The sequence below is a fragment of the Labeo rohita genome, chromosome 1 (assembly GCF_022985175.1).
Source record: "Labeo rohita strain BAU-BD-2019 chromosome 1, IGBB_LRoh.1.0, whole genome shotgun sequence".
NCBI lineage: Eukaryota > Metazoa > Chordata > Actinopteri > Cypriniformes > Cyprinidae > Labeo > Labeo rohita.
The window spans coordinates 19,372,194-19,396,641 of NC_066869.1; the positions used below are offsets into that span (position 1 = coordinate 19,372,194).

The window sequence follows — 24,448 nt, forward strand, 5'->3', positions numbered from 1 at the left end:
TGCATTATTCAAATCTGTACCTATTTACCTACAATACATGTGCTCAGATATAATTCTCAATAACATCTTGTAATCCTGCAGGACGGCTTGGGTGCAGAAGATCAAAGCTGCTTCTGAGCTCTTCATTGAAACGGAGAAGAAGAAGAGAGAGAAAGCCTACTTGGGTTTGTCTCACATCTCGCTGCTTTAATAAAGCTATGAATGCTCTGAGTGTTTGCTAAGCACTGGTTTTGTGTTTCTGTTATGTTTGCAGTGAGGTCTCAGAGGGCCACTGGTATTGGCCGGCTAATGGTGAACATTGTTGAAGGCATTGAGCTCAAGCCCTGCCGCTCAAATGGTAAAGAATGAATTCTGCATAATAAGATTTAAGGTGCTTTACTAGGTTATAAGCATTTTAGTACTATCGATCGTATTGTAAATGTCCACTGTGTGTGTGTGCAGGGAAGAGCAACCCGTACTGTGAGGTGACGATGGGCTCTCAGTGTCACGTCACAAAGACGCTGCAGGACACTCTGAACCCTAAATGGAACTCAAACTGCCAGTTCTTCATCAAAGACCTGGAGCAGGATGTGCTGTGTGTCACTGTGTTTGAGAGGGATCAGTTCTCCCCGGACGGTCAGTATAATCATTCACATACTTGTGTACATTATGTATGCTCTCACGTATAATCATACATATCAGAATGTATATACACTGCCATTTAAAGTTTTGAGATCAGTAATATTTTTAATGTTTTTTTAAAAAAGTCATCTGATTAAGGCTGCATATATTTGATACATTTTTCAGCATCATTACTCCAGTCTTCAGTGTCACATGATCTTTCTGAAATCATTCTAATATGCTGATTTATTATCGGTGTTGGAAACCGTTGTGCTGCTAATACATATTTTTGCAAACAGTGATTCTTTTGAGGGATTTTTTGATAAATAAAAATTTAAAAAGAACAGCATTTACTCAAAACTTTTTTCAAAATAACTAACAATGTAATTTTTTGCTATCACTTTCTGTCAATTTAACACATTCTTGCTGAGTAAAACCAATAATTTCTTTCAAAAAATAAAAACAAATTTAGGGGTACATTATATTGTTACAAAAAATTTCTGTTGCATTTCTATTGCAAAAAATGGAGCCTCTAACTAACACTAGCATTCTCTATACGTTTCCTCTTCTATCTACTTTTCTATTTATTAAAAAAAATTACCCTCTAACACTGGCATGCTCTATTTTTTTCTATTCTATCTACTTTTTTTTATTTATTATAAAACATTACCACTAACATTAGCGTTCTCTATTTTTTTCTATTCAGTCTACTTGTTTTCTTTTTATTTATTAATTTTATTTATTTATTATTTATAAATATTATTAATATTTATTATTTTTATTTATTATAAACTTTTTATTTATTAAAAATAAATTGACCCTCTAACACTAGTGTTCTCTATTCTTTTTCTATTCTGTTTGATTTCTATTCATTTATTATTTATTAATATTTATCGTTTTTATTTATTTTAAACGTTTTATTTAGTAAAAAGAAATTGACCCTCTAACACAAGTGTTCTCTATTCTTTTTCTGTTCTCTCTACTTGATTTATATTAATTTATTATTTATAAATATTATTTATTTATAATATTTGTTATTTTTATTTATTATAAACTTTTTATTTATTAAAACGAAATTGACCTTCTAACACTAGCGTTCTCTATTCTTTTTCTATTCTATCTGGTTGCTTTCTTTTAATGTATTAATTGTATTTATTTATTTATTATAAATATTATTTATCAATAATATATTTATTAATTTTATTTATTATAAACATTTTATTAATTAAAAAGAAATTGACCCTCTAACACGAGCTTTTTTCTCTATTCTTTTTCTATTCTAATTGTTTTCTTTTTATTTATTATAAAAACCCTTGCTACATGTACTGCGTTAGACTAACCAACACTTATCACAGCAGTATAGATGATAGATTTCAAATAATGGCTGCTGAAAATTCAGCTTTGCATTACAGGAATAAATTACATGGAAAAAGGAAAACTGTTATTTCAAATTGTAAAAACTATTTCTGAATATTACTGTTTATACTGTATTTTTGATCAAATAAAAGTAGCCTTGATTAGCATAAGAGACTTCTTTAAAAAAAAAAATATATGTAAAAAATCTTATAAACTGTTGAAAGCTAGTTTATAATCGTAACCAAATAAAGTTTATCTTCCTCTCTCTGCATAGATTTCTTGGGCAGGACAGAGATTCGGCTGGCCGACATCAAGAAGGACCAGGGCTCCAAGGGGCCCATCACCAAGCGTCTGCTTTTACACGAAGTCCCTACGGGGGGAGATTGTGGTGCGACTGGACCTTCAGCTCTTTGACGAACCCTGACCCACGTTGTTTGACCTGACCTTTTGACCCCTCCCCAGATTCCATATCCGCTACTCCTCCGTGGTGAAAGCCCACCAGCCTAATGTGACAGTCCCACTCCACCCAGCATCATCAATCCCAGAGTGTGAATGTGTGTATTTGCACAAACGTTTGTAAGTCTGCAAAATGCTGTAACAGTCTTAATCAGTGATCCCAGTCGGATTTTTTAATGTCCTTGACACCTTTCAAGACAAGTCAAGTATGTGAGTGAAAATGAAGGATGTACTGTAGACGAGAAACTTTAAGTTCTCTAACGATGTGAAGGATGTCTCAGGATGCTGTATGTCTTATAGAATCAAACAGACAGTAGTTGTATAAACAACTGCTCCATGACCCGGAAACAGTAGTGCCATTTGAAACATTACACAGAATCATTCTAGAATGATGACACGTTCCAAATAATGTGCCATTCCAGTCAAATCCGTCATTATGGGTGAATCTCATGAAACCTTATTTGCATAATTCCAAAAAATATATATAATTCTGTGAAGAAAATACTGATATATTATTTAAATGACATATTTATACCTCATGGTAATATTTGTTGTACTGCTTTTCAGTGTATTTACAGTAATGTACTTACAGTAATGATAATCTAATGAGAATGTGACCTGGACATGTTTTTGTGAGATTCACCCTTATAGTCTTACTGGCTTTTCAACATTTTATTCCACAGTTTCAGTCATTAACACTAAAAGCTAAAACCAGGTTTTGCTGGCAAACCTCTCTACTGTCAACCGACTCATTTATTTTTGTTTTTACTGAAAGATATTTGGTGACCGTTCAACTACTGAATGTAGTCGAGATGTTTTCTTTTGAGGGTCCATTAAACGTGAGCATGTTCAGGGAAATTTTCAGCAAGTTTTGAAAAGATACGACAACAAATGCTCCACGGAAAGACTATTTTAAAATAAACTAAATGAATTGGGAGGGAAATTGTTATATTTGTTTCTTAGCATCTTTTGTTATGTAGGTTTTATTTATTTATGCATCTGTTCGAGGGTGATCAGAAGCATTTCCCAGTAAAAAAAATAAATTAATTAATTATATAATTAATTAAAAAAAAATAAAACGTCCCTAAAAGGCCAAAAAAAAATTCTTCTTCAGTTTCCCAGTGTTCTTAGTGTTGCTGTGGTACATCACAAAGTAAACTATTTAATATATAGTACTATATTTAAGTTTGATACTGCATTACTAATGAGTTCACAGTTTGTTTTTGATTTATGTATGTTGGTTTTTTCATTCTTGTATTGTTGTTAGGCATTAGTGATCAACACTGTAGTCACATTTGTACAAATAAGAGATGTCAGAGTTCATATTTTGTGTTCTTATTTGCTTTTTTGTTTATTTGCAGAAAAAATAGCAAGATGTTTATAACATGCAGCATGTAGAAACAATGAACTAGTGAGCAAAAGGGATCAATCTCAACCCGCATCTGCTGCAAATGTCTTCAGTTCTTAAGATATGTCATAGAAAGAGCCTTCTGTTTTTACAGGGATGATAAAATGTGTTATCACACTACTGAGCCTGAGAAAGCTGTCGTTTCCTTTTGGACTGTAGCGGGGGATCTGTTTTGTTAAATTTTGTGTGTTTCCCTGTCTAGATGCAATACACGCATTAATATTCCACTGCTGTGCTAGTGAGATGCCAGAGTGATCAAGGAAAACAGCTATTGTGGGGCCAGCAAGTTATTCCACTTGGTTTTTCTACGTGTGTGTGTGTGGATGTGTACATATGAGAAAGAGTGATTCTTAGTGCTTCGAATGCTTTCTGCTGGGTCACTTTCCCCAAACCTCATCTCGAAGAAAATTTCAGACAATGCAAGGGGTCGTGGTCACACATCTTTTCTTTTTTCCGCTCCTTTTCCCTCCCTCTTCTCTTCATCTCCTTCCCTCAGCTCTTATCACGCACACTGTACATTTCAGACCAGAAGATTTGCCCTCACCTTCATTATTTTTTAATGAGCAAAGCCCCATTGATTGAACAGTAATATATGTGTCTATGTTTAAAACTTTGAATGGAGTATAATATATTACAAATTGAGAAGTACATATGTTGATGACAGCGTATTGTTATCAATGTAGAAGCAGTGTGTTGTCTTAATGTTGCAAATAAAACTCAATTGGACCAAGATTTAGGCTTATGTAAGTGTTTCCTCATTTTTTATACTGTGAACGTGGTGACGTTAGTAAAAAGAATGTCACAGGTTTTACGTCAGCTTCCATTTAGCAAAATATTTAAATTTTTTAACGGCTATTTTGTTTTGTTTACATTGTGAGGACGGCGAAAACGACGTGCTGCGCACAGCATGTTTCTCAGGAGGAGTGTCAGCACGATTACGCAACGTCTTTAAGCTTCAGGAACCGTTTGACAAACATCTTATGTGTTTTTTGTCTTTGTTGTACGGCAATTCTGCTTTTAACGTCTGTAGGGGCGTTGAATATTTGAATCTATTCTAACGACCGTTCAACGGCATGTCCTGGTTTGCGATGGACAAGTAAACAAGCGGTGTCTATTAAAAACACACGGTCGACGAGTCGAACAAGAGCAACACTGAGGGTAAAAACACTCTGGCTTACCACAAGGCCATATATGTTGTCACGAATATTGTTTGCGAATGTTGCAACTCGTTGTTTGTGAGGGTGAACCCGAGTATTTGTTATGTAAGTTCACTGCTCTTCTTAAGTAACGGTATGTTTACTCTTTCCACCATAAAGCCATTGATTTCCTTGGGATGTTCCCGATAATGTCCCTCCAGAGAATTCGAGGATTGAGGGTGTTGAAGGTAACATGTTTACGACTGTCACTCAAGTTTAAAGCTACATTACCAGTCAAAAGTTTTTGAACAGTAAGATTTTTAATGTTTATTTCACAGTAAAAAATGTGAAATATTTTTACAATTTAAAATAACTGTTTTCTATTCTAATATGTTTTAAAATGTAATTTATTCCTGTTATTTCAAAGCTGAATTTTTAGCATCATTACTCCAGTCACATGATCCTTCAGAGAACATTCTAATATTCTGATTTATTTTTATGTTGAAAACAGCTGAGTGGAATTTTTTCAGGGTTCTTTGATGAATAGAACGTTCTGAAGAACAGCATTTATCTGAAATTTAAATATTTTGTAACATTCTAAATGTATTAATCATGACTTTTGATCGATTTAAAGCATCCTTGTTAAATAAAAGTATTCATTTCTATAATTATACAAAAAATATACTAACTCCAAGTTTTTGAATGATGTAGTGTATAATGTTACAAAAGCTTTTTATTTCAGATAAATGCTGATCTTTGGTTCTTTCTATTCATCAAAGAATGAAACCTCAACTTAAAATATTGATGATAATAATAAATGTTTCTTGAGCAGCAAATCAGCATATTAGAATGATTTCTAAACGATCGTATGACACTGAAGACTAGAGTATTGATGCTGAAAATGTTGCTTTGATCACAAAAATATATTATATTTTATTATATATTCAGACAGAAAGCAGTTATTTTAAATAGTAAAATATTTCACAATATTAATGTTTTCGTTGCACTTTGGATTAAATAAATGCAGGCTTGGTAAGCAGAAGATTTCTTTAAAAAAACATTAGAAATCTTGCTGTTCAAAAACTTTTGACTGGTAGTGTAATTCAATAAAACCTCTTAAAATCAGTAAGGACAAGAAACTATTGTCTAATATAAAATTACCCCAGCATGGAAAATTACAGCATGAACCTCCCTCTCACTTTGTCCTGACTGGAATGTATGTATATTTTGTGTTTTTATGAATGAATGAATATAAGTGTAACCACAAATCTCAAATTAACTGAAAGTGCCCCCATATGAAGTTCACCCTCTTAATATAGTTTAGTCCAACTCTCTGACCAACTATCTTATTCAGATGTCAGCTAATGTAAAACTGCATTATGTTAAACTGCTTTAAATTCTTTTTGCCCCACATCAATCTACACACCATAAACCATAATGACAAAGCAAAAACAAATCTGACACAACTTTGTACATTTATTAAAAATAAAAAAACAAAATAAGAACATTTACATAAGTATTTATACTCTTACCTCAGTGCTTAGCAGAAGCTTCCTTTACAGCCTCAAGTCTTTTGGGGTATGATGCGACAATCTCCATTTGGCAATTATCTGCCATTCTTCTCCTCACGTCTTCATCTTCATCACCTTTCTATATGACTTTGTGTATTTTTAATTCAGTTCCTTTGGTTGGATAGTTGGATTCAAAGGAACGTCCCTCCATTGACACCACTCTGCACCAAAGCAAATAATGCCAAGAAGCCTGTCAGATATACAAGTATAAGTAAGTTATCATGACTTTTATTGCACTTATGTGACTTTTTGTTGTGTGGTGTCTTATTTTAAGAATATTGAGGCACTTCTTTGAAGTAAAGGTTCTTTATTGGCATCGATAGTGGGTTTGCATATACATCACGATTTGGTCAGTTACCCGGATGCGTGGCCATGTTGGTGATACTCGGATTGCCAGAATGGATTGCATGTTTAATGTACTACTGAATATGTTGTTCTGCTAATTTATGGTGTCTAAACCACAGAAAAAAACATGTGAAAGCTGCTAAATCATATAGAGAAGGACTTAGTAAGCATGAAAGGGCGCAATATTAAAGTTAATAGGTGGTAAAGATACGTACGAGCAGTATTAATTATTAGCCTAATATTTCACCTACCTGACCAAAAATGATAAGAACAAACACAAATGTTGTCAAGATTCCTAATGTTTTTTCTGGTCCAACCGATTAGTAGAGCCCAAAACATGACAATAATTAACCACTATCAGCTGCAGTAATTGGCAAAATTTGCCAGCTTTGTTTGGTACAGTGGCATTGTTTATCTTGTGAAAACACAAGATTCCAAAAAGAACCTTTAATATCCATCGAACCTTTCCATTACTTAGAAGGTTCTTTATAAATGGTTCTTCAGATTATTAGTCAACTGAGACGTCTAATTTATTGTTGTCTTTACCCTAGAGAAAGCAAAACCAAAAACTATAACTGATATTGCCAAATTACTGCAGCAGAAGGCCAAGGAGACCAAAGAGAGGAAACAATCCGTGATCACTGCTTATGCATTGAAAGCTGCTACTAGTCCAACCAAACCAGCTACACCAAGTAAACTGAATGACCAGAGTGATGCCAAAGAAACTATTTCCAATGCAAAAGTTCAAACTTCTACCAGCACCCTTCCAGCAAAAGATGCTGTTTACAGTTATTCAGCACCTGACACTGCCATAGTTGATTCTGTGGATTTTGCATATTCAAAAGATGTTGACCAAATAGCCACGGAAGGTCTGCATAAGACGTACACTGAAATTATGAATGCAAAAGATGCAGCACTCCAAGCTGTTGAGTCAGCTGTAGAATCGCCCACTGTTAAAGCTCCACAAGAAACTTTAACTAGAAATATCAGTCAAGTTTTTGAGCTGTCTTCAACAGACCCTTCAGAATTCATTCCATCTTCTGTGGATGTTGCTTCTGCCTCTGAAAAACATACAGCAGAAACTGATGAAACGGTTTACATGCCTGATGTTATGGTGACTTCCAAAGTTATAGCAACTCCTGAAGTTTCATATGCGCATGAGAACCTTCATCTACAGGAGACTTTTGATGTTTCAGAAGTGCTTGCAGTGACCAATGCATCACAGCCTCAGTCCACTCAAACTCAAGGCTTTCTAGCTCCCACTTGGTCTTCAAATGTCAAAACAGACAAACCATCTTCTAGCCAGAAGATCATCACTCAGACAGTTGGGTCTTTTCCAGATGGCACAGCTGACTCCATACTAGATATTTCCAGTGCTGAAGCTGTGGCAGTTGCCGCTGGTGAAGTTCCAATCCTTCAAGAAGTCTGTCATGAAGAAGCCATTCAAGTCTTTGACCCCATGCCTGACATCTCTTCACCTAAATCAACTGAGGATCTTCCTGTTGTTGAGACAACATCTGCTTCTCTAAGTAAATCTGTAGATGCCCTGTCAGAAATGTCTGGTGATGCTCAAACATCCATCAGTCTGAAGGACCCGATTCTAGCACAAACTGACAGTTTAGAGGAAGTGGATCAGACAGAGGCAGCTGAAGAGGGTACGTGTCACCCTTCCTGCATTCAATACATAAATTCATATTTTCCAAAAACGGGAATATTTTGTTGATGTTTATGCACCCTCCTCATTTTTTGTGAACAGTTATTTGTGGGAATGTACTCCAAGATATTTTGCAAAATGCATGACTTGCATTTTTAGTTTTTATAGTGCAACACAGACTCATTTGCCTTAAATCTTTCATTTGTCTAGTTCCAACATCTGGGATGTTAGCTTTAGCAGCATTTAAAGATTTGTTCACCTAAAATAAACAAAAAGACCTGCCATGTCACACAAACATAAGCAGTTTCTAATCTGACAGATGTCTGAATTTAAGAACCGACCCGCTCTAACAACAAAGTGACAGTTTATATGTGTGCAGCTTCTGTAAACATTTTTCCATAACACAAATATTTGCTCACACTGATGCCTGTATTGAATCAGCATGGCTTGCTCTGTGGGTTTCTTTTGAGCTATTCTGATGTTTACCACAAGAGGGTGGACTGATGCTTGTCTCTTGACATCCTTTATTGTGGATTTTTTATCTTTCTTTTTCTTTTTGCTTGTTTGCTTGTAATGCAAATACTTTTATTGTGATAAATTATAATCATTTGTATAAATATTCTTCATTTAAACATGCAATACAATAATTATTTTTTACTCTCTTTTGCTCATCAAGGCTGTATTTATTTTATCGAAAATACAGAAAAAAACAGTAATATTGTGAAATATTATTGCAGTTTAAAATACTGTTTTTGTATTTTTATATACTTTAAAATATTTATTCTTCTGATCAAAGCTGAATTTTCAGCATCATCACTCCAGTCTTCAGTTTTACATGATACTTCAGAAATCATTCTATTCTGCTTCTTCTTCTTCTTTTTTTTTTTTTTTTTTTTGGAACCTGTGATATTTTTTTCCAGATTCTTTGATGAATAAAAAGTTTAAAAGAACAGCATTTATTAAAAAAAGAAGTCCTTTCAAACAATATACGTTTTTACTAAGACTTTGTATCAGTTTAAAACATTCTTGCTGATTAAAACTATTCATTTCATTACAAAAAAAGGAAAGCAATAAAAAGTACTGACCCTAAACTTTTGAACAGTAGTGTATATTGTTAGAAAAGATTTCTATTTTGAATGAATTCTTTTCTTTTTAATGTTTTATTCATCAAAGAATCCTGAAAAAAAGTATCACAGATTCCAAAAAAAATATTAAGCAGCACAACTGTTTTCAGCACTGATAATAAATCAGCATATTAAAATGATTTCTGAAGGATCATATGACAGTGAAGACCAGAGTAATGATGCTGAAAATTCAGCAATGTATCAAAGAAATAAATTTAATTTTAAAGTATATTAAAATACACAACCACTAATTTAAATCGCAAAAGTTTTTTAACAATATTACTATTTTTTCTGTATTTTTAATCAAGTAAATGCAACCTCGATAAGCAAAAACGTCTTCTTTAAAAAACATTAAAAATCTTACTGATCCCAAACTTTTGAAAGCCAGTGTAGCCAGTGTTCTGGCTAATACTGATATTTTAGAATTATTGCATATTTATATGTAACAGCTAACAGGAATGTCTCTCTTATCTCTCTTAGCACAACTGGATCCAATACAGAGACTCTTTCTGGACAAGATAAGGGAATACTACACAAAGAGCCAGTATATACAACACAAAACAATTCCATGCATTCCACTAAATATCAAACTTCTCACACATTTTTAAATAACAAATTATCTCCATTCCCTATTGGTGTTGTCCACAGAGCCTCTGCTGGCCTTGTAGATGCCAGACCAGAATATGAGAAAGCTTTTAGTGAAGAGCTAACCAAACTCCAGAGGCTCTACGGGGGTGGAGACTTAACCGAGTTCCCAGAATTTAAGTTCTCCGGTGGGTACATTTCTGCCTTTTTTTTTTTTTTTTTTTTTTTGTTACCCCATATTTGTTGTGATGATTAAAGTTCAGATGAACTCAGAAACTTTTTTTTTTTTTTTTTTTTTGTTTTTTAGAGCCTGTACTGGATGAAAGCAGCACAAAATGAAAAGCACACCATGACTTCATAGAAGTGTATAGATATATATTAACAGGCGCTAATATTTTAATCTTATTTGCGTTTACAGACCTGAAACAAGAAAGGGAACGCAAAAAAATAAAGTTGTTTGAACTTTAACATTTTCATACTGTGCTTTGTTTATTCTTTAAAGCTCTGAATGACCATTTAAAACTACCTAGCACTGTACAAGATCTGTTTTATAATTTGCATGTTACATTTCCCCCACAGAAGTCTCAGGGGGCGAGCACTTTTCCCTATACCGTAATGTCTCCTCCCACATCATAAATATTCATGAGCAAAGTTGCCTGCGTGCCGTTACGCTGTGACGACATGGAAGAACTGCGGGTCCCGATTGCTGCAGCCGCTTGTCATTGTGACGAAGATTGGCACTAAGGTAAGCTGTCACTCAAAATCTTCTTTTCCGACTCCCTATCAATCAAGCGATCTGGGCCGCACACTAAAATGCACTCGGCGCGTAAGATCGAGCTTCCGTGGGAGGTGCGCGGTCTGGATGGTTTTAGGCTGAAATCAGATGTTTGGACGGCGGTTTCGGGGGAGATTTTCTGGCTCGACACACAGTCAAGGCCCAGCTCGGGGTTTTTTTTTATGATCTTTTGTAGAAGTGCGAATGGCGGCGGTACTGGTGGGGAGGGATAGCCCGATGTCCCTTAGATTGATTGATAGGCGATTATGGGCAGGCTTTTTATTATATTTAAAGAGACAGAGACGATGTTTTTAATAAGTAGTTAAGCGAAAAGTCAGCGCGGCTTGTGTTTGTACATTATGACGTAGGTTGTGTAGTATAATCGTATATTAATTGCGCCAGCGGTTCACATGGGTGTCTAGCGCTTCGAATAAAACACTAAATAGATTTGAACATATAAGCAATGGATTTGAACAGAGACTCAGTGCAAACATGGCGCCTACAGTAATAGAGAGGATGAGATACAGTCATCTGTGACCATGACGAAGATATAAAACCACATTACGAGAAAATAATAATTTCGGCAGCGTTAATAAGATAATCGTTTGTGTTTTTACATAGTGATATTTACAGTTTTTCTAAGTCCATTCAAAGCGAATCATTCATTGAAGTCGTATTGCAGTGCAGTTAGCGATGTTACTATTTATATCGCGAATTTGTACCACTGCAGATGTTTGTCCAAGTTCATTTTGAAGCAAATGAATGTCATGCATTAAACAAACAAGACTTTATACATCTTTTTCTCATTTATATCTAAAAAGCACGAAGTTGTGATTTACAGCGCCTGCAGAAAATATGAAATGCAGTTATTTATAGAGCAATATGATTTGTTCACCTGAAATATGCTTTTATATAATGAAATGTGGAATTACACAGTTATTTTACTCGTTATTTAATATAATAATTTAATTAAAACTGCAAACAAAATGTTAGTTATTTAGTTAGGTCAGGGAGATAGTAAAATTAGTTATTTGCATAAGTGTGTACAGTTATGCAAGTGGCTAAATATTGATTAATTGTCCTGACCTATGTTTGCATGTCAATAAAGCACTATATACAATGAGTATTAAGAATCAGAATCACCTTTATTGCCAATTACTGTGGGTATACCTGTACAGGGAATTTGTCTTGGTGCACTGTAAAAATACAGTAAATAAATAATAATCATAAGGTAAAGAGACTTACACTGATTTTAAAAGTTTGGGATCTGTGAGATTTTTAGTTTTTTTTAAAAGAAGTTTCTTATGCTCATCATGGCTGCAATCATTTGATTAAAAATACAGATTAACAAATTAAAAAATGTTTTCTGTTTTAATATGCATTCAAATCTCATTTGAGTGTGATTAAAGCTGAATTTTCTGCATCATTAGATCCTTCAGAAATCATTTTGATGTGCTGATATATCATCAATGTTGGAAACCGTTGTGCTGTCTAATATTTTTTTGGACCCTGTCATATATTTTCAGGATTCTTTGATGAATAAAAAGTAAAAAAAAAGAACAGTATTTATTTAAAATGGAAATCTATTCTTTATTTTTTTTTTTTTTTGAAAGGAATTAATTCTTTTATTAATCAAGGATGTGTTAAATTGATGCAAATTGATAGCAAAGACTTGTATTTTTGAAGATTCTTTCTTTTCAACTTCTTTTTAACTTTTTATTCATCAAAGAATCCTGAGTTAATATTGTGTTCTACCAGTCATTTAAACAGTGAGATTTTTAATATTTTAAAAAGAAGTCTCCTCTGCTCACCAAGCCTGCATTTATTTGATTCAAAGTACAGCAAAAACAGTAAAGTTGTGAAATATTTTAACTATTTAAAATAACTGTTTTCTATTTGAGTATATTTTAAAATGTGATTATTCCTGTGATTTCAAAGCTGAATTTTTAGCATCATTACTCCAGTCACATGATCCTTCGGAAATCATTCTAATATTCTGATTTGCTGCTCAAAAAACATTTATTATTATTTTGTATAAAACAGTTGAGTAGAATTCTTTCAGGTTTCTTTGAAGAATAGAAAGTTCAGAAGAACAGCGTTTATCTGAAATAGAAATCTTTTGTAACATTATAAATGTTTTTATCATCACTTTTGATCAATTTAAAGCATCCTTGCTAAATAAGAGTATTAATTTCTAAAACTTCTTTCACTAAAAAAAATATACTGACTCCAAACTTTTGAATGGTATAGTGTATAATGTTACAAAAGCTTTTATTTCAGATAAATGCCAATCTTTGGATCTTTCTATTCATCAAAGAATACTGAAAAAATGATTCTCAACTGTTTTAAATATTGATAATAATAAAAAAAATGTTTCTTGAACAGCAAATCAGCATATCAGAATGATTTCTGAAGGATCTTTTGACACTGAAGACTGGAGTAATGATGCTGAAAATTCAGCTTTGATCATAGGAATAAATTATATTGTATTATAATTATATTTGCAGTATTTTGGATCAAATAAATGCAGGCTTGGTGAGCAGAAGATTAAAAATCTTACTGTTTGAAAACTTTCGACTGGTAGTGTAAGTTTTATAAGATTAATATCCACAGATAAAATTTATATTAAATTGGAGAAGAGTATTAATTTTTTTCTGTTGAAGAGTAGCAGCTGTTTTGCCGTTTTTCCACAGAAATCTTTGTCTTTGTTGTGGCTGTCAGTTTAGTGGAGCTGAAGATCAGCTTTATAGAATGCCCAAGCGTTGTCCACGGCAACAGTAACTATGATGACATCCCCATCGGTGTCCATGGAGGATTACCAAGAGGCTGAACAGGTTTGTGTTGCCAAAGAGCTCTTCTTGTTCTGTGTGAGTGTGTTTAATTGCCCTTTTAAATAAAGCGATAAGCATCTTTATATTGCGATACGAAATCAATAAACGCTTTATAAACATGCAAGTATGACATCTCCCAATCTGAGATTGATGTCTTGTGAATTCTGGGAAGCCTGATCTCTGCGGCATCGGATGAAGCGATAGAGAGACTCGAGACTAACCCGAGATTTTCCAGGAGTCGTGAAATATTTTTAACATTTCCCCTTTTCAATCAACACTATTGTTGCGCTCCATCACATGCACTCAATCATGTGGGCCTGTCCCAGCTATGAAGTACAAAGAAAGAAAAACAGTACGAATGAGAAAAGAAATCAACAGAATTGTGGGTAATTAGCTAACTGCAGTAATACCCAAATAGATAGCTGCATTATAATTATCTGCATATCTTGCATGTTGAGTCACTCAGTGCACTGGCATTTTTGTACTTCCTCTGTTTTTCTGCTAAATAGTCTGAAACTAATGTGCAAAACCACTCTGTAAAATCTGTGAAAGCTTTCTAAATCTGACAGAAATAGATAGAGTACTCTAGGGTTTGAGAGAGAAGCCTCTTTGTTAAAAAATGCTATGAAACCCCATGTCAAGCCTTAGGGTCTGTGACAGAGAGGCTGTGTTTGTCAGAGCGGCCCACACACGGACGTTACCGCCCGCAGACATGCCAGCTGACATTGCTAACTTCCACATACCACATACATCTTCATTCTCTGCCCCTCTGTCCCGTGCAGATGCAAGTGGGAGAACAGACGGCGGGACAAGTGGAGGAGAGGTTGGAGGAAGAGGAGGAGAGAGAGGAAGAGGAGAACGGCTCAGCGCCGTCTGAGCCACAAACTCCTATGGAGGTCTACAAGACGGCCATCTACAGGTAACTTGTGACTCGTTTTTAAAAAGTGTAGTTGAATGTGTGTTTTGATGTCTGAGTGATGTGTTTGTTGACTGTCAGACACCCCTTGTTCCCCCTGCTGGCGCTGCTCTTTGAGAAATGCGAGCAATCCACTCAGAGCTCGGAGTGCGTGACCTCGGCCAGCTTCGATGTGGATATCGAGAACTTTGTGCGAAACCAGGAGAAAGAAGGCAAGGCTTTCTTCAGTGAGGACCCTGATTTGGACAATCTGGTAAGAATCACACATTAAACTGAGGTTTTTGGTGTTTACGCTACTGTTCAAACATTTGGGGTCAGATGTTTTTTTAATGTTTATGAAAGAAGTCTCTTATGCTCACCAGGGCTGCATTTTTTAATCCAAAATAACACAATTTAATTAAGTTTTTTTTTCTTCTTTAATGTCAAAGCTGAATTTTGCAGCCATTGTCACACGATCCTTCAGAAATCATTGTAATATGCTGATTTGCTCAGAAAACGTTCGTTTTTATTATCAGTGTTCAACAGTTGCTGCTTAATATTTTTGTGGAAACCATGATTTTTTTCAGAATTCATTGATGATTAGAAATACAGCATTTATTTTAAAAAGAAATGCATCAATTAGGATATATTATATTACTATGTATTTATTTAACCAAAAAAACTTGTATTGTAGTGTATATTAAACAGAAATTAGCTGTGCTGCAAACCATGCGATTTATTTATGTAAAACTTTTGTGAATGTAAATTATGAAATTTTTGCAAAAAAAAAAAAAAAAATCACAATAGAATGATTTCTGAAGGGTCATGTGATTGGAGTAATGATGCTAACAATTCAGCTTTGAAATCACAGTAATAAATTATATTTTATAATATATATGTAAATAGGAAACATAGAAATTAGAAATTTTTACTGTTTTTGCTGTACTAAATGCAGGCTTGATGAGCAAAAGAGACTTCTTTTAAAAACATTAAAAATCTTACTGTTCAAAAACTTTTGACTGGTGATGTATATCATTTATCGTATTAGTATTAAAGATATAATTGGCATCAGTTGATATGGATTGTGCATGCTAATTTTTACGTTATGATTAACTTTGCATTATCTAACACTTGCTGTAAGTTAATCTTTAAAAACATCAATAATTCAACAACACTGTTTAATGTAATCTTCAGCGAATCTTATAATGACCTTCCATTTTTTTATGCTGCACATTACAGTTTTGTGATGTCTAAATTCACTCTATAGCATTGAAAATGACTGGTTTTAGTTTTAAGTGCCTATTATTGTATTGGCCATAACTTTAATATATATTTTAATGAATGGTGAAGCAGCTTAATGTTGCTTTTTAGCCGAGGTTTGAAATTACTCTGCCTCATGTTGTTCCAAACCCATAAGACCTTCATTTATTAAGATATTTTTGATGAAATCAAAGAGCTCTGCTGTCTATGCAGGGTCAGAAAGCTCTCGGATTTCATCAAAAAATATCTTAATTTGTGTTCTGAAGATGAACGAAAGTCTTACTGGTTTGGAACAACATGAGAGTAAGTAATTAATGACAGAATTTTCATTTTTTTCATCTTTCTCATGATGTCTGAATGCTTATCGACTGTACTCTCTCGCTGGACTCAGATGGTGAAGGCCATCCAAGTGTTACGGATTCACCTTCTAGAGCTGGAGAAGGTAAATGACCTGTGTAAAGATTTCTGCAGCCGCTACATTGCCTGCCTCAAGACCAAGATGAACAGCGAGACTCTCCTCAGCGGAGAACCTGGAAGTCCCTACTCCCCAACACAGACACAGGTACATTCAAAAACACTGTAGAAATCTGTCTCCACCTTCACTCAGAAAATAACCGAACCTTGTGCACGTGTTCTCCTCTTCACAGCCGCCGAGCTCGTTCTCGGGAGCCATGAGTCCCCAAGGTATTGTAGTACCAGCGTCGGCTTTACAACAAGGCAACGTCACTGTCACTGCTGTAAACCCCACACAGGTGGTAACAGGTTTGTTGATTGTTTTACTCCTGCTTTCTGATTCTCTTCTCTTCTGCATTCTCATATTTCATCGTATATTGACTGTGCGAGCGTGTTTGTTTTAACGCAGGTGGCACAGTATATCAGCCTGTTACAGTTGTTACACCACAGGGGCAGGTGGTCACACAGACTCTGTCACCTGGAACAATACGCATCCAGAACTCGCAGGTGAGAGAAAGTCAACAAACACACTCATATCATGGAGTTACTCTAGTATTTAGAGTTTATTCCATGTGTTGATTCAACTATTCAGCAGCACGTCTTTATAATCTGTTACTGTATGAATGGCATTAAGCACACTCCTGACAGCTGCGTCTGTTTTTATCACAGCTTCAGCTGCAGTTGAACCAGGATCTAAACTTTTTCAGTCAGGAGGACAGTTCGTCTAAGGCCAAGAGAGGCATCTTGCCCAAACACGCCACCAATGTCATGCGTTCGTGGCTCTTCCAACACATCGGTGTAAGTTTTCTTTTGTTTTGTTTTGTCCTTCACTGTTTTGTAGGCAAATCTCAAGCCAATTCAGTGAAAGAGTGATCAATCACATAATATTTCACTATCCACACTGAGTCACAGTGCTGCCTTATTTTTTTAAATCGCAATAGCCAAAAATACATTGTATGGGTTAAAATTATCGATTTTTCTTTTATGCCAAAAATCATAAGGATATTAAGTAAAGATCAATGTTCCATCAAGATATTTTGTAAATTTCTTACTGTATATATCAAAGTTAATTTTTGATTAGTATATGCATTGCTAAGAGCTTTATTTGGACAACTTTAAAGGTGATTTTCTCAATATTTTAATTTTTTTTGGCACCCTCAGATTCCAGATTTTCAAATAGTTGTATCTCGGCCAAATATTGTTTTATTCTAACAGATATACATCAATGGAAAGCTTATTATATAATCTCAATTTTGAAAAAATGACCCCTATGACTGGTTTTGTGGTCCCTGGTCACATATACAGTACAACCAATAGTTCTAATGTAATAAATAAGTTGACTTGGATTGGGGTAGTAAAAGTGATGTGTAATAGGAATATTTTGCTGTAAAATGATAGTATTATTAGTCTGCTATTAGTAGTAATAATAAAAATAATAATTATTATAGTTTATTAATAATAATTATAATAGTAAATAGTAAAAATGGTCCTAAGAAAGTATTATGTATGTACATTACCATTCAAAAGTTTGGGATTGGTATGATTATTTTTAAAGTTTTTGAATTCTATGCACTAAGACGGCATTTATTTAATCAAAAATACCGGAAAAAGTAATATTGTGAAATGTTGTTACAAATTAAAACAACTGTTTTCTATTTGAATATATGTTAAATTGTAATTTATTCATGAGAGGCAAAGCTGAATATTAAGAATTATTACTCCAGTTTTCAGTGTCACATGATCATTCAGAAATCATTCTAATTATGCTGATTTGCTTTTTAAATAAAACATTAAACTAATGTTGAAGAGAGTTGTGCTGTACAAAATTTTAGTGGAAACATTTTTTCAGAATTCTTTGAAGAATGAATTAAACAAAAAACATTTTAATGTCACAGCATTTAAGCATTTATTTAAAATAAAAATATATATTTTGAATGTTTTAAATATTTTAAATAAAATTATTTAAAATTTAAAATATATTTTAATATATTTTAGTAAAAAAAAAAACATTTTAACATCAAAGCAGTTGTTTAAGCATTTATTACAAATAAAAAATTAACAGTTTAAAAGGCTTAATTGTCACCTTTGGTTATTAATTATTCTTTTATTTTTATTTATTTATTTATTTAAGAAAAAAATGACTGACCCCAAACTTTTAACCAGTAGTCAATATTAAACACAAAAGTATTTTTTTTTTCTTTTTTTTTTTCAAATAAAAACTTTTGTTCTTTGTAAATAATTTAATTATTTAATAATCTTTAATTTCTTAATTTAAACACTATTTTAGTTTTAGTGCTGCTAATTAAATCTGCTGAAATATGATGAAAGTTATGATCAGACCACAGAGCGTGAATAGGGTTAAAAAAACAAACAAACTAATAGTTATTGCCTTACTTACCCAGTTGATTGAATACATTGATAATTGTAAACATTTTTTGTATTACATGTTTTCTAAAATCTTAGATTTAAATATGCAAATGAGGCATTATTTAATGAAATATGTTAATTTGCATAAATTTCCAGTACAAAAATCTAAACACTGGATAATGTCGGGTTCAAAATTATTGTTTATTGACCTATTAGAGTCAAAGGGAATTTCATTTTTATCACTCCATAATTCGGAAAATACTTATAACAGACAGAAAACAATATGTTTTCACAATTTTGGGTGGGAATAAAGTGTTGTATATAATCAAGCAAATTGTACAGCATATGAACAAATCCCTCTATAAAAACCTTCAGGATATAGACAGGAATAAAAATGTAAAGTTGGTTTAAAAATTGAGATTTATGGCTCAGCATAGGAGAAAAAACTCATTTTGAGAAAACAGACTTTAAAAAGATGTATTGTATTTAAAATCTATTGACACACACAGATAAAGTGCTATAAAAGAAACAGTTAACAGTGTCTTTTGGATGTTTTCTTTGGTCTAAAAAAACACTTTATAAAAAAAAAAACCAAAAAAGCCCAAAATCTCAAACTTGACAGGTGCATTAAATAATTTTGCCCGGAGTGTCTCTCCTTAAATGTATAGATGAATTAAGTGAGCTGTAGGTGTTGATGACTGGCTCGTGAAGCAGACACGTGTACATTTACCCTCTCACAAATACCAGCTGTTCATGTGACTAAGCGTCTGGAGAGAGCTCTAATCGCTGAAGAGCCCGGCGGGGAAGTTTTCTGTTGGCTGTCTGTTTAGACGGGCGGCCCACAGAGAGACATTGTTCTAATGAAGCGGCCTATGAGAAAGTAAACATATAGAGAGTGCAAAGATAGAGACACTAATCAAAAGAGACAAAGTGTAAGACCTTTCTGATTTCTCTCCCTCCTAGCACCCTTATCCCACAGAAGATGAGAAGAAACAGATCGCCCTGCAGACCAACCTCACCCTGCTGCAGGTTAACAACTGGTGAGCTATCAGACATTCATACTTGAAGTACGCAGGTCAGTGTAGTTGTTAGGATCGCCTCTGACTGGATCAGTCTCTTCAGGTTTATTAACGCACGCCGACGGATCCTTCAGCCCATGCTGGACGCCAGCTCCTCGGACACACCCAAGAGCAAAAAGAAGACGCCCCAAACGCGCCCCCTACAACGCTTCTGGCCCAACTCCCTCGCCTCATCTGTGTCCCAGCAACAGGTCACCATGGAAGACGGTACGGCCCGTAGATTAAGCTAAATAGAATACGAGTTTAGTTTGAGGTTCAACACTCCCAACTCTTCATAGGATGTTTGCCAGGGAATTGCTATGTGGTTTGCTATGTTGCTGTGTGGTTGCTCTGATCATCTAATGCTTATCTTAGTAAAACCAGCTAATTAACCCTTTCCAAAAACCTGCCCCCGTTTGTTACTGTTGTTATATCTGACAAGCCCATCCACTCTCACGCCACACAACATTCTCACTTGGTGAAGATACATCACAGTCTCAGTTTTCAAATTTGGTCATTTAAAAAAAAAAATTCAAACAATAAATACAGTTTTGTGGCATTCTAGCATTTTTCTCCACTGCTATGGTGCCCCGATTTTGAACTTCCGAAATGCTGTTTAAATGCGGCTTCAAACGATCACAAATGCGGTTGTAAATGATTCCAGCCGAGGAAGAAGGGTCTTGTCTAGCAAAACGATCGGTTATTTTCATAAAAATAATACAATTTATATACTTTTTAATGTCAAACGCTCGTCTTGCCTTGCTCTCCTTTGTATTCTGGCTCAAGACAGTTAGGGTATGTCGAAAAACTCCAATTGTATTTTCTCCCTCAACTTCAAAAATCATTTCAAAATCATCCTACATCGCTACAGAAGTACCGACCCAGTCTTTGCAAAGTGAACATGCAAAGAAGATCAAACACCCTCAACAAAAAAGGTAAAACAACGATATAGGACGATTTTGAAGTTGAGGGAGAACATGAGATGGGAGTTTTTGAACATACCCTATCTGTCATGAACTGGAACAAAACAGTCCAGGCAGAGTAAGACAAGACGAGTGTTTGACATTAAAAAGTATATAAATTGTATTATTTTTATGAAAATAACCAATCGTAAGACCCTAGATAAGACCCTTCTTCTTCGGCTGGGATTGTTTACAACGGCATCTAGGATCGTTTGCAGCTACATTTAAACTGCATTTTGGAAGTTCAAACTCGGGGAACCATAGAAGTCCATTATATGGAGAAAAATGCTGAAATGTTTTGCTCAAAAAACGTAATTTTTTTACGACTGAAGAAAGAAAGACATGAACATCTTGGATGACAAGGGGGTGAGTACATTGTATGTGAATCTTCGTTTTGGAAGTGGACTGCTCCTTTAAGTGGCATGCTGACCGATAATTTCTTTACTAGTTATAGCATGAAATAAACATGAATGAACATCAGTAGGTATCTTGTTTCAACCGCGGAAAGACTCCACCAAAAATCCACCGATGTTAATCTGCTCTCTTGTCTGGTTTGTTTGTTGGACAAAAATGTCAGATTCAGCGTTATGATTGGTCAGATCGCCTGTCAATCAAACTCCCTGCGAAGTGTCAATTACATGGGTCAAATTGTCTTTCTCCATTCAATTATTTAAAACTATTTTAAAAAGCAATTCAGACATAGAATGACTTGAATACACTTTTTTATGATTAGTATATTTTCAATTCAAGTAAAATTAATGGTCCATATTGTTGGAGGGTATAACATAAAACATGCCAGGATGATGCATGTTTTGATTTCACAATGAAGAAAAAGATTCATTAAACAACCAAAATTTTTGAACATTTATTATAGATAGTTATTAGTAGTAGTAGTTGTAAAATAGTGCTTTAACAAAATTGCTTTACTAATAATATTTATCTAAAAATATAAAAATCATGCGATGTGACCAACGAGTAGAAATACGCAGAGAAAAATTGTATTTGTATTTATGGATTCATGATTTTTGTAATTTTAATAATTTTATTTAAAAATGTATTTTATTTTTGTATAATTTCATTTCTTAATTCAACTAAAAACAATTGCAATCCTGCTTTAATTAAAACGTTTTAATTGAATATAATGCAGATACATAAATATTTAATGATACAGTGTGAATGGATTAATAATTAATGAATTTAGAAATTCTTTTCAGTTAATAATCATTTTATTTTATGTAGAAATATATATATATAGAGAGAGAGAGAGAAGAGAGAATTCTATTTTTTATTTACTTTTATTATTTTAATGCAGTTTTCTTTGTTAAAACAGATTAATAATTGATGATTAATACCTCATGATACTTTAATCTTTTTTTCTCAAAAATAATGATTATGTGCTATAGTAGAATTGGCTGTATTTACCAGTTTAATCAAGATTTGAAGTGTTTTGTTTGTCATTGTCAGGTACCACGGTAACAGTCGGTGTGGGTGAGGACGGACTACAGACGCTCTCCTCAGATGGTGCTACGCTGGCCATGCAGCAGGTCATGATGGGAGGTCACAGCGAGGATGACGATGACGAAGATGACGAAGAGGACGAGGACAATGATCCATCCCACTCCGACATGACCAGGCTGGGCCTGGAGACCAGCGACTCGCTGTAGTAGGACTGAACGACTCACACGTACACACACACAATTAGTATAGAGAGAGACATTTAAGGCGCATCAGAGCACTAAGAAGAAAGAGACATTCACACAAACATCTCGGCTGACGTGTTGAAGGTCACATGACATCCTCAAGCTGTCAAACAGCTCGTTTGAAGTACAGAGAAAGGGCTTAAAGCCACACACACAACAAACGAAACAACCCACACACACAGGTCAAAATGAAGACACAAGCACAAGTCTCTCTCACGGCGGAACGCACGCTTCATTTCCGACGCAGTTAGCCGAGTGCACTTTTTGTATGATACTGTAAACTTAAAGAAAGTGTTCAAAGCACATTTTTGAAAGAGCTAAAAGGAAGGAAAAAAAAAGTAAAATGTTTATGCTGGATGATTCGGTTGTACTTATCCTCATGGTCTCGGATACTACGACAATGAGGTTTCGTCTCTTGCATGCCTGTGTTTGCTTTAATCAGGCACCAGGAAAAAGAAGGAACTATTTTTCTAGTACACTGTCACAAGTGATCGGTGCCAATTTGTTTGTTTTCTCCATTTGTTTGTTTTGCTCTGGTTTGCTATGTTTTGTAAGGAGTATTTATGTATGAAAAAGACAAAAAACACTTTTAACGTGCTCACCCTGTTTTGGAGGGGATTGTGGTAACTACTTAGTACAAAGTACAAAGAATGACTATCCGCTGAAGGCGAAGACTCTGAAGCCTTACGTTTTTACATTTCTAATGCCACAATGTGAGACGCTGTCATGTTTATGGAAGCTTATTTCTGCCACAAACTGAAACTACATTTAAAAGGTAATTGCTTCTTTTCATCTCACAATTCACATTGAGAGTTTATGTCACAAATCTAAGTTTGTATGTCGTGATTCTGATCTCTCAATTCTGATTTTTTTTTTTCTTGCAGTTCTAAGTTTAAATCTCACAATTCTGATTTTTTTCTTACAGGTCTGAGTTTCTTTCTAATTCAGATTTTTTTCTTGCAATTCTGAGTTTAAATTTCTCAATTCTGAGTTTAAATCTTGCAGTTCTGAGTTTTGAGTTTAAAGTTTGCAATTCTGAGTTTAAATCTTAGAATTGTGAGATTTAAACTCAGCGTTGTGAGTTAAACTACAATTGTGAGTTTAAATCTTGCAATTCTGAGTTGAGTTCAAATCTCACAATGCTGAGTTTAAATCTTACAACTGTAGTTTAACTCACAATGCTGAGTTTAAATCTCGCAGTTCTGATTTTTTTTCTTGCAATTCTGAGTTTAAATCTCGCAATTCTGATTTTTTTTCTTGCAATTCTGAGTTTAAATCTCGCTATTCTGAGTTTAAATCTCGCTATTCTGAGTTTAAATCTCGCTATTCTGAGTTTAAATCTCGCGATTCTGAGTTTAAATCTGAATTTAAAAATCTCACAAGGCTGGCTGAGTTTAAATCTCACAAGTCTGAGTTTAAATATCACAAGTCTGAGTTTAAATCTTGCAATTCTGAGTTTAAATCTCGCAATTCTGATTTTTTTTCTTGCAATTCTGAGTTTAAATCTCACGATTCTGAGTTTAAATCTCGCAATTCTAAGTTTAAATCTCGCGATTCTGAGTTTAAATCTCGCGATTCTGAGTTTAAATCTTGCGATTCTGAGTTTAAATCTCACAAGGCTGAGTTTAAATATCACAATTCTGAGTTTAAATCTTGCAGTTCTGAATTTAAATCTCACAATTCTGATTTTTTTTCTTGCAATTCTGAGTTTAAATCTCAATTCTGAGTTTAAATTTCACAATTCTGAGTTTAAATCTTGCAGTTCTGAGTTTTGAGTTTAAAGTTTGCAATTCTGAGTTTAAATCTTAGAATTGTGAGATTTAAACTCAGCGTTGTAAGTTAAACTACAATTGTGAGTTTAAATCTTGCAATTCTGAGTTGAGTTCAAATCTCACAATGCTGAGTTTAAATC

General features: G+C 34.2%; 3 protein-coding genes across 5 annotated transcripts in view; all 3 read left to right on the forward strand.

Annotated features, from left to right (window-relative positions):
- Positions 1-4,552, forward strand: part of itsn1 (intersectin 1 (SH3 domain protein)) — a 54,493-nt gene extending 49,941 nt beyond the window's left edge. The window contains 5 exon segments of the mRNA XM_051108819.1: positions 82-164; positions 254-337; positions 442-615; positions 2,231-2,331; positions 2,333-4,552. Of these exon segments, the coding sequence (XP_050964776.1) occupies positions 82-164; positions 254-337; positions 442-615; positions 2,231-2,331; positions 2,333-2,380 (490 nt within the window). The 3' untranslated portion in view covers positions 2,381-4,552.
- Positions 4,553-4,630: 78 nt separating this feature from the next.
- si:dkey-22n8.3 (uncharacterized) lies at positions 4,631-10,944 on the forward strand. Of its 2 annotated transcripts, XM_051108877.1 has the most exons (8): positions 4,631-4,978; positions 5,137-5,204; positions 6,636-6,738; positions 7,424-8,527; positions 10,131-10,194; positions 10,299-10,423; positions 10,543-10,600; positions 10,815-10,944. In XM_051108877.1, the coding sequence occupies exons 2-7, from the start codon at positions 5,154-5,156 to the stop codon at positions 10,572-10,574; spliced, it is 1,479 nt and encodes a 492-aa protein (XP_050964834.1). In that variant the 5' UTR covers positions 4,631-4,978; positions 5,137-5,153; the 3' UTR covers positions 10,575-10,600; positions 10,815-10,944. The 2 variants fall into 2 exon arrangements, with proteins under 2 accessions (XP_050964834.1, XP_050964826.1); XM_051108869.1 differs by lacking the exon at positions 10,815-10,944 and having other exon boundaries at positions 4,667-4,978; positions 10,543-10,683.
- Positions 10,834-23,433, forward strand: pknox1.2 (pbx/knotted 1 homeobox 1.2). 2 transcript variants are annotated; one of them, XM_051108902.1, is made up of 11 exons: positions 10,834-10,980; positions 13,704-13,844; positions 14,624-14,760; positions 14,839-15,010; positions 16,388-16,558; positions 16,644-16,758; positions 16,859-16,956; positions 17,119-17,247; positions 19,780-19,856; positions 19,939-20,102; positions 22,301-23,433. In XM_051108902.1, exons 2-11 carry the CDS (start codon positions 13,794-13,796, stop codon positions 22,498-22,500), a joined length of 1,314 nt encoding a protein of 437 aa, XP_050964859.1. In that variant the 5' UTR covers positions 10,834-10,980; positions 13,704-13,793; the 3' UTR covers positions 22,501-23,433. The 2 variants fall into 2 exon arrangements, with proteins under 2 accessions (XP_050964859.1, XP_050964868.1); XM_051108911.1 differs by having other exon boundaries at positions 10,841-10,980; positions 13,732-13,844.
- Positions 23,434-24,448: the final 1,015 nt, after the last annotated feature.